The 15175-nt window shown below is 61.5% G+C and overlaps 1 protein-coding gene across 3 annotated transcripts in view; it reads right to left on the reverse strand.

Moving 5' to 3' along the window:
* Window positions 1-15175, reverse strand: part of MGLL (monoglyceride lipase) — an 89526-nt gene that overhangs the window by 47433 nt on the left and 26918 nt on the right. For all 3 annotated transcript variants that reach the window (XM_052641681.1, XM_052641689.1, XM_052641673.1), the window contains exon 3: window positions 8680-8786. In XM_052641681.1, the coding sequence (XP_052497641.1) occupies window positions 8680-8786 (107 nt within the window). The remainder of the gene's footprint in view (window positions 1-8679; window positions 8787-15175) is intronic.

Consider the following 15175-nt stretch of genomic DNA (forward strand, 5'->3'; position numbering starts at 1 on the left):
CAGTGGCTAAGATCCCACACTCCCAATGCAGGGTCGATCCCTGCTCCGGGAACCAGATCCCACAGGCCGTAACTACGAGTTCACGGGTCGCAACTAAAGATCTCACGCGCTGCAGACCTGGCGCAGCAATACGAAGCCTTCAACGAAAGTAAATAAACATTAAAACAATTAAACTCTATAGAAGAAACACCAGCAGTGACCCGGGTGCCTTCTTGGAACCTGACCAGTTGAATCCGAAAACCTGGGGGCTGGCCAGCGTCTGCGTTTCCACCGGCCTCCCAGGACCGTCTGCCAGCGACGTGAACCCGCCCTCTGTCCATCCGTCCCACAGCCGTGGGCACCCTCACTACGGTTATTACCACCATCAGCTCTAGTTCACTGATGAGCAGATTCCTTTGGGGCTCAGCTGGTAAAGCGTCTGCCTGCAATGTGGGAGACCTGGGTTCGATCCCTGGGTCAGGAAGACCCCCTGGAGAAGGGAGAGGATACCCACTCCAGTATGCTGGCCTGGAGAATTCCAAGGACTGTATAGTTCATGGGGTCACAAAGAGTCAGGCACGACTGAGTGACTTTCACTTCAAACAGAGACTCGCAGAGTTTGTTTTTATGCAAGAAAGAGGCAAGTGAACAAAGAGACTCATGGCAGAGACTTGACATCCGAGCTGGCAGGTCAGGGACGTGTGACGTGACTGAGGACGGAGCAGGAGGGACCTCTAAGACCTGGACGCCACGTGGAGGCGGCTGGGCCCCCTCCCGCACCCGACAGGCCGCAGCGGGCTCGCCCGTCCGCTGGGGCTGGGCCCTGCGACCGTTCAGGCATCAATCTCGCTTTCACATTTACTAAGTAAGGCAAGAAAAAGAACAGATGAGTCAAACTTTGCAAACAAAGCGCATGACGCCAACTGCCAGAAGCGCAGAACTGACCCCGAGTGACCGTGACTCAGAACTCCCCCCGCCTGGAGGCCATGCCCACACCAATTTCCCCCTGGATTTCCCAAAGGCGGCTTCTGCCTGGGCAGGGCCCCACCCTGGGGGCCAGGCAGAATCTCCCCCAGGACTTCCTCTTCTGAGACGCCCCCGCCCCTGGCTGAGTTCTTTAAAAAGAAACAGACCAACTGCCTTGAACACTTTCCCTAAATATCTGCAGATAATGAATTCACTGCTGATCAGTGAAAAATGGTTCTTTTCTCCTCTGTCACTAAAGACGGGGCAACCCAGGTCCCGCCCCGCCAGTGGAATCCGGGACGCACGGGGTGCAGTCAGGGTGCTGCCCACGGGAAGGACCCGGAGATGGAAGGGCACCTGCCGCCCGCAGCAGGTGGATCGGGGGCTGCCCGCCCCCCGGCCCCCCACTCCTGTTCCGAGGGGTTTCCAGTGAGTCACCGAGAGCAGCTGGTGACCGGGGCCGGCGTGAACGCGAGCCCGGGTTTCTCGGCGCCGCATTTGGAACAGCACAGAAACTGCCAGCCCGTCCTTCCACCTCCTCTGCCCCCTGGAGCCCCCACCCCCGCCAGTACCCCCCATCACCGGCCGAACCCTGGACCTCATCTCCCGGGCTGGTCGCCCTCTGCTGAGGGTCCCTTCCTGAGCTCCAAGGTCCACGGCGTCTCATCTCGGAGCCCGGAGCGTCGCAGGCTGGGGTCTCGCTCCCCTTCCGCTCCTGAGCTACACTCCAGGGTCCAGGCCGGGACTCCCCGCAGAAGGACGCGCCCATGCCCCCGTGTATCTGGGTTGCACTCACACAAGCTCCCCTGCCTGGAACAGCGGTTCTCACACCACAGCTGCTCATCAGACTCACCCGGGGGGCGTCTCAAGGCTCCCAACACGCCCGGCCACACCAAGAGATCAGTCTCTACGGAACGAGGGGTCCTGGGAGCGACTCCCCAGTGTTTTGGGGGCACCCGATGAGAACCACAGCTCTTGGTGACTGGTGCTGCCTCCACTCCCTTCCTCTCCTCTCAAGCTCCTCCTCGTCCCACAAAACCCAGCATCCCGCCAGCCCCTGGCGCTGGGAGGCTGTGTACTTGCACGAGGCCGAGCCCACCTGAGCACCTGAGTTACGGGCCTCGGGGCTCCTCTGCCCCAGCCTTGGCCGCCAGAGCCCAGAGTCCTGGCCCTGCCGCGGGGTCCTCCCCACCCTGCGGACACGGAGACTCGCACGCGGGCGTTTGCTGCCGTTCACAGCGACTCTGGTCTCGTCTACCCTGGGCCATACACTCCTCCTTTCATCCCACAAACCTTGGTGATGCCTCCGCACTCTGCTCAGCAAAGAGGAGGCTGTGGGACCAAGGGCGGGACGCCGTCTCCACCCGCCGGGAGCTTGCTGCCGTCAGCAGAAGGGAGAGCTTCCTCCGCGGATAGTGAGAACCCTGACGGGGGCTGCGCACAGGGGTAGGGCCCGTGTCCACGCGCTCCCCCTCGACAGCACCTGACCCAGGGCTAACGCACGGTCAGGAACGTCCACCTGATTGAAACGGTCACCACATCAGAACATGGTGCACCAATAACCCTGGCAACGTCCTCCTCACCGGAGCTTCGGAAAGCCGAGGGGGACGGGTGAGATAGAGAGGTGCCGCTGTGAGTTAAACACGGCTCACAAAATACACAGGGTGGAGACGGTTGAGAAAAGCTCTGTTGAACGATGAGCCCGCGGTGTGGCAGGCAGAGGAGGAGAGGCGCCTGGAGGGTCCACGCTGTGTCCTTCCTGCTAACAGAGCCCGGTTTGGTCGGGATCAGCAAACACACAGAGAACAAGCTGGAGGCCCCCCCACCCACCCCGGTCGCTGCACACAGTGTGGCTGGAACTCGGCGGAAGCACCGAGACAGGTCTGCTCTCCAGGCAGGAGCCCAGCCCGGCCTCTCCACCGCTTCCTGCATCGCCTTCCTGCGAGACTGCAGGCCAGAGCCAGTACCCGCGGGCATGAAAGCCACGTGCTAAGAGCAGCTGAGCAGAGCTGCAGACACATTCTCGGGCCGACAGACACGGCGGTGTCCTGAACCCACCTCGGGCTCTGCTCGTCCTCGGAGAAAAACCACCCCTCGTTTGAAATAATTTACCAAGATCAGGGGTCTGACGCCGGTACGTGTGCCCTGTGGGCGAGGAGGGCCTCAGACCTTCACCTTTGAAACAGGGGGATGGACTCAAGCGTTAGGAGGCTTGGAGATAAAGCATGAGAAGGGCCCCAGCCAGAGCCTGGCACGCAGCTGGCACTTAATCAATGGCAGGAATGAAGTTCTCACTTCTGGCAAAGTCCTCTGTGTCCATGAGGCCGCCTATAAAAGTCTAAGGTCAAACAGAACAGTCAAGCAAGACGCTAGCTGAGCACCTTGTGTTCGCAGCCCACCGGGCGTGTGGGGAGACGCAGCCGGCCACCCGGCCCCAATGTCCCCAGGCTTCCATCTGAACAAGGAAACCCCGGAGCTCAGTCAAGCAACCAGATTTAACCTAAAATCAAGTCAGCAGAGGATTTGTAGAAAGCCGTGTTTCTATGGATCATGTCCCAGGAACCAGCCTTGAAACCACCCTTGGTAGGTCTGTTCGCTTTGAGAAGCATTGTCTATCCTTCGGCCAATCTCCCCTGGAGCCGCTGCGGCCAGAAAGGGGACCCAAGGACCCAGCACCGCTGCCTCTGGCCTTGACGTCCCCGGCCCAGTGCGCCTGCTGCTGTGCAAGGGGGCCGGAGGGGGCCTCGCAGCTGGCAGAGTGGAGAGGGGGCACCACCCTCTGCTGCCTCCGGACATGCCTATTCCCATTCTATCAGCACACCACCTGCCCATTTGGTAGATGAGGAAACTGGGGCTGGGAATGGCTGGGCGTCTGAGGTCCGTGGCTGGGATCGCAGTCCAGGTGGCTGGACACAGGTGTGTCTGCCTCAGGTCAGGGGGTGGGGGGCAGGTCCCCGGGGCAGAGGGGTGGCCAACGACTGCAGACCCCAGAGACAGGGAGGTGGCGTCCGCCAGGCCCTGGGCCCTCTCCCTCCAACTGGCCACATCACTGCTCTGACACTCTCCCCATGGAGGCCTGCTCATATGTAACAGCTAAGCAGAAAAGAACGAAGCCCCTCTCTGTAGGGGTCAGCCTGGTGTGAACGGGTCAGCAGCATGAAGACAGGAAGGAGGCACCAGAGGCCTGGGCTCCAGCCCCCCTGGGACCCCCAGCCCCACCTCTCCACGAGAAATATGGGGGCTCCGGGCGCTGACCACCAGCAGCTGCTTCCCCAGCCTGCACAGGACCCCTGCACCCACTCCTCCACGAGAAATATGGGGGCTCCGGGCGCTGACCACCAGCAGCTGCTTCCCCAGCCTGCACAGGACCCCAGCCCCGCCTCTCCATGAGAAATATGGGGGCTCCGGGCACTAACCACCAGCAGCTGCTTCCCCAGCCTGCACAGGACCCCTGCACCCACTCCTCCACGAGAAATACGGGGGCTCCGGGCACTAACCACCAGCAGCTGCTTCCCCAGCCTGCACAGGACCCTCAGCCCCGCCTCTCCATGAGAAATACGGGGGCTCCAGGCACTAACCACCAGCAGCTGCTTCCCCAGCCTGCACAGGACCCCCTGCCCCGCCTCCCCATGAGAAACACGGGGGCTCCGGGCGCTGACCACCAGCAGCTGCTTCCCTAGCCTGCACAGGACCCCAGCCCCGCCTCTCCATGAGAAATATGGGGGCTCCGGGCGCTAACCACCAGCAGCTGCTTCCCCAGCCTGCACAGGACCCCAGCCCCGCCTCTCCATGAGAAATATGGGGGCTCCGGGCGCTGACCACCAGCAGCTGCTTCCCTAGCCTGCACAGGACCCCAGCCCCGCCTCTCCATGAGAAATATGGGGGCTCCGGGCGCTAACCACCAGCAGCTGCTTCCCCAGCCTGCACAGGACCCTCAGCCCCGCCTCTCCATGAGAAATATGGGGGCTCCGGGCACTAACCACCAGCAGCTGCTTCCCCAGCCTGCACAGGACCCCTGCACCCACTCCTCCACGAGAAATACGGGGGCTCCGGGCACTAACCACCAGCAGCTGCTTCCCCAGCCTGCATAGGACCCTCAGCCCCGCCTCTCCATGAGAAATATGGGGGCTCCGGGCGCTAACCACCAGCAGCTGCTTCCCCAGCCTGCACAGGACCCTCAGCCCCGCCTCTCCATGAGAAATATGGGGGCTCCGGGCGCTAACCACCAGCAGCTGCTTCCCCAGCCTGCCCAGGACCCTCAGCCCCGCCTCTCCATGAGAAATATGGGGGCTCCAGGCACTAACCACCAGCAGCTGCTTCCCCAGCCTGCACAGGACCCTCAGCCCCACCTCTCCATGAGAAATATGGGGGCTCCAGGCGCTAACCACCAGCAGCTGCTTCCCCAGCCTGCCCAGGACCCCCTGCACCCGCTTCTCCCACGAAGGGAGGCTTGGCCACCCTCAGCGCCAGACGAGGACGGTCACGCAGCTCACGTCTTGAGTAAAAGTACCTCCACCGGGTACTTGCCAGAGAGACGGTGCCGGGAGCCCGCGTGAGGAATTCCTCCCGTGACGAGGTCATGTGGCAGAGCTCTGATGGCAAGGCTAATCGGACCTCAGGTTTTCCCCCTGGAATTTCCTGAGCATCCACCCCCCAAAAATAAGAATCTGCCTGCTTTTCCACTCTTCTGATATTCTCTGGAAAAAAGTCAAATCAGGGCTTTAGTCTTCTGCATTTGAAAGGGATGTTTCAGTTAAACCCCTCTGATAGCTCTCTAGCTTGCCTAACAGGTTCCCCGGACTTCTTACAGCTTGTGAATTGCTTACAGCCCCCCAACCGCGAGAGGCACAAAGCTTAAAAGCATCTTAAAGATACAGAGCCTTTTCTAAAGAGTTAAAAATCATATTGGTGATGGGTTTTCACTGTTGACTCAATGATGGCTGCCAGGCCTCCATATTCTTTATCTTTTAGGCACCTGGGAGGATGTTAATCAATGTAAAGGGGATATGGAAAAAGATATATAGTAGTTTTGATGTTAGCAACACTAGACTTTTGAGTTAATTACTTTTCTTTTGTTATAAATCACTGTGCTCCTTTCACTTGTTAAAAGTTGCTGTATCTTTGCTGTGTAAGAATGTAACTTTATTTAGTGCTTTCTGAGAGTGGCACCGGACTTTGGGAAGATTAACACAAATAAGTCTTTTAGTTAACAAACCCTTATCAGAAAAAAGGCTGTCAAATGTTACTTGGCCTTTTTGGCCGGAAGATGATGTAAATCACCTAAGACTTGTGTCTACAATTAGGTATGCAGAGAGAAAGCCTGGTTTTGATAAGAGTCTGGACTGCTAACGCTGCATAACTTTGTGTTACCCACTGATCTCCATGTTTTATCAAAAGTATAAAAGGCCTTCTGAACAATAGAGGACGGGCCAGTCGCTGGACTGGTTTCCCCCGTGTCTCTCTCTCTCCTTTTCTCCCTTTCCCTCCCTCTCCTCTTTACTTTAATTTCAGGCTGAATTCCCATCTGGGGCGGGGAGGCTCGCCGCACCTACTTACTTGTCCTGGCTGTTAAGACCCGCCCGAAAGGGAGCCTGAGGTGAGGCACCCTTAGATATTCAAGCGGGCGCCGGTGGCCCACCGTAGATGGTGCAAATTCCCTGTCTGGAGTTGTATTGGTCTTCCGCGTAACCCAAGCTCTTCAGCCTCTTCCTCTACTTGGTTTTCCTGCCACACTGTTGTTTCTTAGTCTAATCTTTTATCAATAAACAAACAAATAAGTCTTTCCTCGCCAACGCCGTCCACCCTTCGAATTCCCTGGATCCACCGGGGCTGGACCCCAGCAAGATGGCCTGTGAGTCACTGCAAGAAACCGCTCAATCAGTCAAGCAAGGTGAGCGCCAGCCTCCGTGGTCAAGCTATATTTGGAAGTCAGCGAGAGTCAGGCCTCAGCTTCAAAGGGGGGGTTGTTTCTTTTCTCTCTTTACTCTTAAAAAAATCTCTTCCAATTGTTTTTCAATGTTCCACGATCACACACACAAACAAGGCATGACACAGTTACCCGCTCCCACGGATCTGGCCAGGGGCAGCTGACAAGAGGGTGGTTGATGCCAGGACAAAACCAGATTATCTCGAAATTCCGCTGGAGCTGTCTCGTGTTTGTCTGATACAAATACTCTTTGCTTTCAGAACGCCCCCGTGTTGTTCAGCTCCTTGTAACAAATGTTACCGGAGACAAATGTGATAGAAAGTAAGTCATCCCCACCAGGGGCCTAACAATGTGGGAAGCACCAGAGTAAATAATGGCAGTATGGCATCCCGCTGTGAAACTCAGGCTAATCCTCGAATGTTACCTCTCAGATGGGCTCACAAAGATCACTGGGAATGTCTGCAGAGCACGAGGGAACGTGAAGCCCACAGTGAGCAAGGCCTCGGTCAATATTCTCAGTTAAAAGGACCAGGGCCCTTGCGTGTATCTGGCTGGAAAAGGGCTCTTGGCAACCAAGTCGCAGTCCAAGGGACTCTCAAGAGTCTTCTCCAGCACCGCAACTCAAAAGGAGAGCCAACCAGTCCATCCTAAAGGAAACTGGTCCTGAGTATTCACTGAAAGGAATGATGCTGAAGCTGAAACTCCAATACTTTGGCCACCTGACGGGAAGAGCTGACTCACTGGAAAAGACCGCGATGCTGGGAAAGATTGAAGGCAGGAGGCGAAGGGGACGACAGAGGATGAGATGGTTGGCTGACATCACCGACTCGATGGACATGAGTTTGAGCAAGCTCCAGGAGATGGCAAAGGACAGGGAAGCCTGGCGTGCTGTGGTCCATGGGGTCGCAAAGAGCCAGACACGACTGGACCACAAGCCCAGCTGCAGTTCCTATACACAGAGTGCCCGAAGCTTCCCCCAGCACCAGGACCCCCCAGGCCCGGCACTGCCCCCCACCCGCTCTGCAGCTCATTATTTCCATACCGGACGGAACACAAGCACGGTTTCTGCATCTGGGCGACAGTGATGGATTTCTGCCTTGCAGCAGCACAGAAATCACCACGTTCTGTCTCGAGAACTCTTCCAGCTTCACACTTTCAGGCAGAGAAAGATCTCGGCTGGGGGCCATCCCAGACACGGAGAACACCGCCCGACCAGTGAGAGAGCCGCAGACTCAGGCACCAGACGCTGCGCTTTGGTGGCTGCTGTGGATTTCATTACTGAGGAAGAACTAAAGTCTTGGCCTGCAGACGTGTGCATGCACAGGTGTGTGTGTGAATGAGCCCCGTGTCGGGGGGTTTCTCAGGCCCGCACGGCCCTCGAGACCCTGACTGTCGCCCTGGTCTGAAGTGCCCTGGACAAGCCTGGAGGTCTCTGCAGGCTGTGAACCAGCTTGCACTGAGTCAGCATCGTCCGCAGTCCCTCGAGGGGAAACCAGGGCCGGTTTTTCACGGAGGGCGCTTAATGGACGTGAGAGAGGGTGACGTGGCCTGGGACGAGCTCGCGTAGAAACGGATCCCGACTCCGGAGGTTTTCAGTGGAGCCTTCCAATCAGCCTGCATTCAGTCCCGGCCGTAATAGAAACTGTGGGCCAGACACTTTTTTTTGCTTACAGAACTGTTTTTCACTTAGAAGCAGCCCACGGAGAACGCCTTTCGCCGGTGTCAGAGCGGGAAGCAGAGCGGCGTGCCCGGGGAGGGAGCAGGGTGGGGCGAGGCGGACGGGGGGCCCAGAGCGGGCCGGTACTCACCGTGGTCGTGGGCGAAGACCAGCAGGCCCAGCCCCACCAGCATCTGCGCCAGCTCCTCGTAGCGGCCGCAGTGCTCGCCGGCCCCGTGGGACACGAACACCAGCGCCCTGCGGGACGAGAGACGGCCGTTAGAGAGGCTGATGCACGGAGGCCGCGGCGGGGTCCCGGGCTCCTGGCTGGCAGCGCCGCTGAGGGTGCCGCCGGGGTCGGAGGCAAGCGGGGCACCGTGGTCAGGGCCGTAGTGAGTGGCCAGGAGACCCCAGCCGGGCCTCCGGGCCCAGGCGAGCCGGCCCTAGAGGGCAGGTGACCCCAGAGAGGAGAGCCGCGTAGAGGGGGCGGGGGCGGGGGGGGCCGGGGGCCAGGCCTAAGGCTGCCATTTGGGCCCTGAAGCCACAGCTCCCGGCCCGTGCTGGCTGAGCTGTGGGGACACGGGGCGGCCTGTCACTTGTACGCAGATACACCCCCCCACCCAGGGTCATGCGCCTTGCTTCATTCCACACGTGCACATCCTCCCCACCCCCGCAGCCTCGCTGAGGACACACGGAGTCTCTGCTTCTCTGCGCCTGGCACAGTTCCGAGCTGTGCTGGGCACGCTGCAAATGGGGCTCGAGTGAATGAAGGACGGAGGAAGGTGTGAGGCTCTGAGATAAACGGGGTAGCCTGCACCCAAACCTGTGCAGAGGAAGCCACAGGACTGGCGGCAGAGCCTGGCTGGGCACCCAGTCCCCCCGAAAGCCTGCGGCGTGGTGAGCCCATCCGGGGACACAGGCGGGGCCTGAGTCACCCAGTGTGGGGAGGGGGTTACAGGAGGGCGTTCAGATGCTGGACTGTGCAACCAGACTCCCCTGGAGGCGAGGCACGGACTGCCAGGAGCCAGAGAGAGAAGGGGAGGGGGAGGGGAGAAGGGGGAGGGGAGAAGGGGGAGGGGAGAAGGGGGAGGGAGACGGTGGGAAAGGAGAGGGGAGGTAGGAAGGGAGGAGAGGGGATGGAGAGAGTGGGAAGGGAGGAGGGGCGGGGGAGGGGGGAGGGGCATGGGGGAGGGGAGTGGTGAGATGAAGCAGGAGGGGCAGGGGGGTGAGGGAAGGAGGTGGGGACGGCAGCTGCTGCCTTGCTGAGCGTTTCCTATGTGCCGTCCCTCCGTTAAGTGCACACACAGGATTTCAGATCCTCCTTGTTACCCTACAAAATTAACCTTCCTCACAGCCCAGACTGAAAACCAGGGAAGCCGCTGGTAAAATGCAGATCAGAGCATCCCCCTCCCCCGGCTCTCAGGTCTCAGCGGGCCTCAGGGGCTTAGAGGACAAGCCATCCTGTCCCTCTGTCTCCCCAGACCTCCGGCACCTCCCTGCTCCCCACCCATCCTCACGAGGGGCTTCCAGTCTCCTCAGCAGCACCAGCTCATCCGGCTCAGGGCCCTTGGTCCCGTCTCCCCGGAGCACTCTCTCCCAGATCGCCCCACTGCTCCTCGTGCGTGGGTCTCGCGGCAGACCTCTCCGCACTGGCCTCCCTCCCTTGGGCCTTTCTGACCTGCTCTGGGCCCCACCGCACTTCAGTTTGCACTGGGCCCTCGCCGCACACCACAGTTTGCACCAGGCCCTCGCCGCACTCCACAGTTTGCACCGGGCCCTCCAGGCACACCACAGTTTGCACCGGGCCCTCGCCGCACTCCACAGTTCGCCACTGCTTTGCTGTTCACTTGCGGGGTTGGTTCCTGTCTTTCTCCTCCCCTCTGAGGTCAGCGCGAGAGGCCAGGAGCCTTGCCCATCATGTTGCCAGCAGAACCCAGGGCTGTGCCAGCCTAGCGGCGCTCTGCAGCAACCAGCGCGTGTGCGTGTGGCGGGTGAGCCAGCTCCTGTGCTCTCTCTGTAGCTCCCATCTGCCAGGGTATGGATGGAATGCTCTGAGCCGCGCGCGAAGCAGCGGGGCTGACCTCATTTGACTTTGTCATCTGTCCTCCCCGCCCTTCTCCTAAAATAGGGGAGACATTTTCCACCCTCTTCACCGCAGCACACAATCCCCAGCCCCCCCACTTTATCAGACATCGGTCTGGGCCGATTTACCTGCCCCCCGACCTCCGGGGTCTGCGGGCGGGGCTGTCTCAGCTCCCCTGGCGTGTGCCGGAAACTCGGAACAGCCATCACCTCCAGCTGCACCAGGGGCTGCGCTCCCGGAAGGAGCAGATGAAGCACTTTGCAGTCCCTGGGGAGCGCGGCAGCGGCTGGATTAATTCAGCCCACAGTTAATGCCGGTGGACAAGCCGGGTCACGCGACAGCCAGCCTCTCCCTGCGGTCAGGGCCCACGGGACACACGAGCCCCTCAGGGGCTCAGTTCACGTCCCCGGGAGTGGCGCTCAGCATCGCTGCCTGGAATGGCCTGCTGAGAGAGCCCACCCGAAGCTGGCGGTGGTGGAAGACACCGCTCTTAGGCCGGAGGGACATCTCATCCAGCGGCTCTCCACCCTGGGAGTCACCCGAGGAGCTTTCCACCGAGCCCGGTGGCGTCCCACCCCGGATGCACCTCTGGCTAACGGGTGGTTGACGGTCGCAGAGGGCCCAGAGGTCCCACCAGGCAGCCAAGGTGGAGAGGTGCCTCCATCGGGAGCGATGCTGCTCAGAAGCCGCGTGGGATCCCAGGGGCGGGAAGGCTGCCCTTTGGGCTGGAGACTTGCAGCCAAGTCTCTGTGCTGCTCAGAGACGTGGAGCCACTCGACGCCCAGGGGCAGGTGCTGGGGAAGCCACAGGCTCCGCTGGGCTGACGTGGAAGCTCCCGGCGCATGCTGTCGCCACCCTTTCAGAAACAAGCAGGCCCACGCACCCGTCCACCACGGGAAGCACACGCTCTGCAGCCCTCTCCCCACAGGTGGACGCACCCGCAGGCCCACCGCCCCCGGCGCAGGTCGGGCTTCTCTGCAGACACGCGCCCTGCACTGGCCTTGTCTGGATCCGAGCTGCTGCTGCCGTGTGTGTGGGGGGCTGCCCTTGGCTCCTGGATCCAGCTCTTGCCTGAACCCCCACCGTGATGCGTCAGCTCCCCTGAGGGCACCCACGTTTACTGTTCCCTGGACCCAAGCCACAGAGCCCTCTGCTCTTTCCGCTGCATCACAACGAAGCTGCTGCCGCCCCATGATCACATCCTCATCCCCTCCCTCCTCGGCCAAGGGCTCCCCTTCTCAGTGCTGAGCTACACGGACGGTGGCGTGCTGCTAAGCATTTAACAACCGTGGTGGATGGACCCGATTTGTACTGTCTGCCAATTTCCATGGTATAAATGCTCTCAACATAGCAGATTTCAAGTTATTAACGTGACACCAGGGACAGGGCGCAAAGGAGGGACGCACACAGTCAGCTGCTGAGAGCAGGCCACGCGGACGCCCGTTCCTGACCCTGCTGGGCTGTGCCCTGGGTCTCAGGCTTCTTCTAACTGCCTAGGGGATAGGGTCTTCAGTGCGCGTTGCCATCAAAATGACTCGCCCAAGATCAGCTCCTCCTCCCCCGACCGGAAGGTCCCTCCAGGGCAAAAGCTTCGTGGGTCCGTGAGTCTCGTCTCCGAGGATGCGCTCAGCTGAGTTAGACACCAGCGCACAGCAGCAGCCTGGGAAGGACGAACCGCGTGACCGCCCCCCCACCCCCGTGCCTGGATCCCTCCACCCACCGCAGCCCCCAGGCTCAGACCTTCCGCACAGGCTGGGGCTCCTCTTCGCCCACCCGCCCATCAGGGCACCCCCTCCGCGGGCAGCCCCTGCCGTCTCCCCCACCTTCTGCGCCTCTGCTTGCCGGTCCATCCGAGGACCACATCTGAGGCCCAGCCGTCCCCCCGCGCTCCCGGGCCCCCACCCTGCTCCCACACACACACAGCCAGCCGTTCCCGGCCCGCATGTGTACCCTGTGTCCTCTGGGAAAAGGGCACACCGCCAGCCCCCTGGAACATTCCCCCCTGCCTGCTGCCAGCCCGCAGCCCTGCTGGCCTAGGGTTTCATGAGACACCATTTCGGCTCTGGGAACAGCACCCAAGAGGGCCGGTAAGCAAACACCAGCAAAGCTGGGAAGCTGAGGACGCAGAGCAGAGATGAGGCCAGGGCAATGCAGCAGAGTCGGCATCGCCAGGGTCAACACCTGGGCAAGGCCGCTGGACACTCCCAGGGCGCGGGCACGGCCGTCCTTCCGCTGGGGGCATCCAGAAATGCCGACGCGAGGGGCGGGAGAGGGACACCCAGCCCCGCCCTGCCCTCGCAGAGCCGGCCGTCCACGGGGGAGACAGGCCCGGCAGAGAATGTGGGTTAGGAGAGGCACTGGGAACAGGGTGTGGACCACGGGGCGGGATTGCAGGGAGCAGACGGGGAGGCGGGCTGAGGAGACTCGCGCAGCGGGGAGGAGAGCCATCCTGTGCGGGGCCCTGCCCACCCTGGGCCAGGAAGAAGGGGGCCAGTCCTGAGAAGTGGGGGTGGTCCACGCAGAGGAGGGGCCAGCCGGGCAGTGACCTGGTCTGACCTCCTGAAGCCCCAGTGGCTGCAGTAACAGAGCACGGAGGCAGGGGACAGGGTCTGCCCAGGAGCCCCGGTGGCCAGACCCTCAGCAGGAGCCCAGGAGAGCCAGGCGTCCCCTCCTTCCCTGGCCCGCACGCTCCCAGGAGGAGCGGCTGCAGAAAGCCCAGCAGGGCTGTTCACGCGGACAAGCCGCCAAGCGGGCTGCGGGAGGGGCTGGCAGGCCCTGCTTCTTCTCCGGCTGCAGCCCGCGGGGAGCCGGCTGTTCCGGGAGAAGGTGACTGTCGGAGGGGGAGCCCGGCTCCAGAGCAGATGGCCGGCCTGGCACGCAGCCCCGGGGAGGAGGGGCAGCTCCCGGGGAAGCATATGCCGCCCTCGACACGCACACTCAGAGTCACAAGCCACCTCTGCGCCCAGGTCTGACAGAGCAGGACTCCCCTCCACCCAACAAGCTGATTCTCTTCAGTCTTTATTCGTGCTCTGAGGGACAGACCTCGCTGGGTCTCGGCTTTCTCACCTGTAAAATGGGGACAGTCCTAAAACCACCGAACGCAGAGGCGTCACGAGGGAAACAGGGACACAGGTGTGTCTTGCCTGTCCCTGTCCCAGGAGGCCCTGCTTTTTCGGCGGCACAGGGGTCTCAGCCTCTGCCAGGTTCCTGCAGCTCTGTGGGCCTCGGTTTCTCCACCTGTGAAATGGGCCACTGTGCCCCCTTGACAGGGTTTGGGGATGAAACGAGAGAACTGACAGGCAAACCGCCGCGGGCGGCCTGCGGCCCCCGCCACCTGCTCTGCTGACCGTCACGCACTGGACGGCGAGCCCCCCCTGGGTCCACATTGCCCAGGGGCCCCTGGAAGGGTGGTCCGCCTGCTTCTGAGACACAGACCAGGGCTGGGGGGCAGGGCGTCTACCCCCACATCACCGGCAGGCCTCTGGCCTCAGCCGGGACCTGCTCCCACCTCCGTCTGCACACCCGCGGGGGAGGCATGCGGCCGTCGGGAGAACGAGGGGGCGGACGTGAGACACTCGGCGAGGCCCAGCCAAGGGAGCCAACGCCAGCCCCTCCCGCTCACCTTTTCCTGGCCACCCCCGCCTCATCACGGGAAATCTGAGCACTCATGTCATCAGGAAAAAGTCAGGAAGACCAAGGATGACATGTTTGGTGGGAGGGCCACCAGGAGCAGCTCCCGGGGCGGGGGTGTCTGCTGACCCAGACGGCGGCAGCTGTCGTGGACGCCAGCCCCACCGACCCCTGTAGGGTCCTCCGGCGCGGGGTGGGGGCAGGGCCCGCCTGCCTCCTGGGGAGCTGCCCTCGCTTATTTCCAGGGCCTCCCCCTCAGGAAACCAGCTGGTCACAGCATCATCTGCATCCACCCCGTTCCTAACTTGTGGAATTGCCTGACTTAAAAAAATCCATGCCCTCCCTCCCCGTCTGTCATCAGACCTGAAAGTGGGACCGCGAGGGTGGCTGGGGCCCTCCAGTAAGGAAAGCGGAGCGCGCAGGGCCCGGCAGGACACAAACCCAGCGCCTGGCCACCTCCCAGAGCCGGGGACCGGCCCGTCCCTCCCTGGCGGGGCTCCCGAGGCACCAGCAGTGTGCGACGGGACGGGAATAGAAGAGAGCTGGTGAGGGGTCTAAAAATCTCAGAGGGAGCTCGAAATAGACCTCTCATTTGTAAAACCGACCGATAACTGCCCATCTCCTGGGCCTCGTGAGGCCTGATTGAGAGAATTTATGGAAAATAACCCAGAGGGACGCTGGGGGCAGTGAGCCGTTACATAACAGTCAACGCTGGCAGCTGGAACTCGCTGTGGCCCAGATCCCGGCCCAACCGTGCCGGCGCTCACAGAGGCCCGGAGGTGGGCATGGCCAGCGTGGGCCCAGAGTGTGCAACCCGCGCTCCTGGGGGTCGCCCGGAGCAGCTCAAGGTCGTGAACCCTGCACTCCGGGCCATGTGGGGCCACGTGGTAAGGGGGAGACACCCCACATGGCCATGCCCCGGGGGGCGGTCAGG

Source organism: Budorcas taxicolor, chromosome 1 (assembly GCF_023091745.1).
Source record: "Budorcas taxicolor isolate Tak-1 chromosome 1, Takin1.1, whole genome shotgun sequence".
Taxonomy (NCBI): domain Eukaryota; kingdom Metazoa; phylum Chordata; class Mammalia; order Artiodactyla; family Bovidae; genus Budorcas; species Budorcas taxicolor.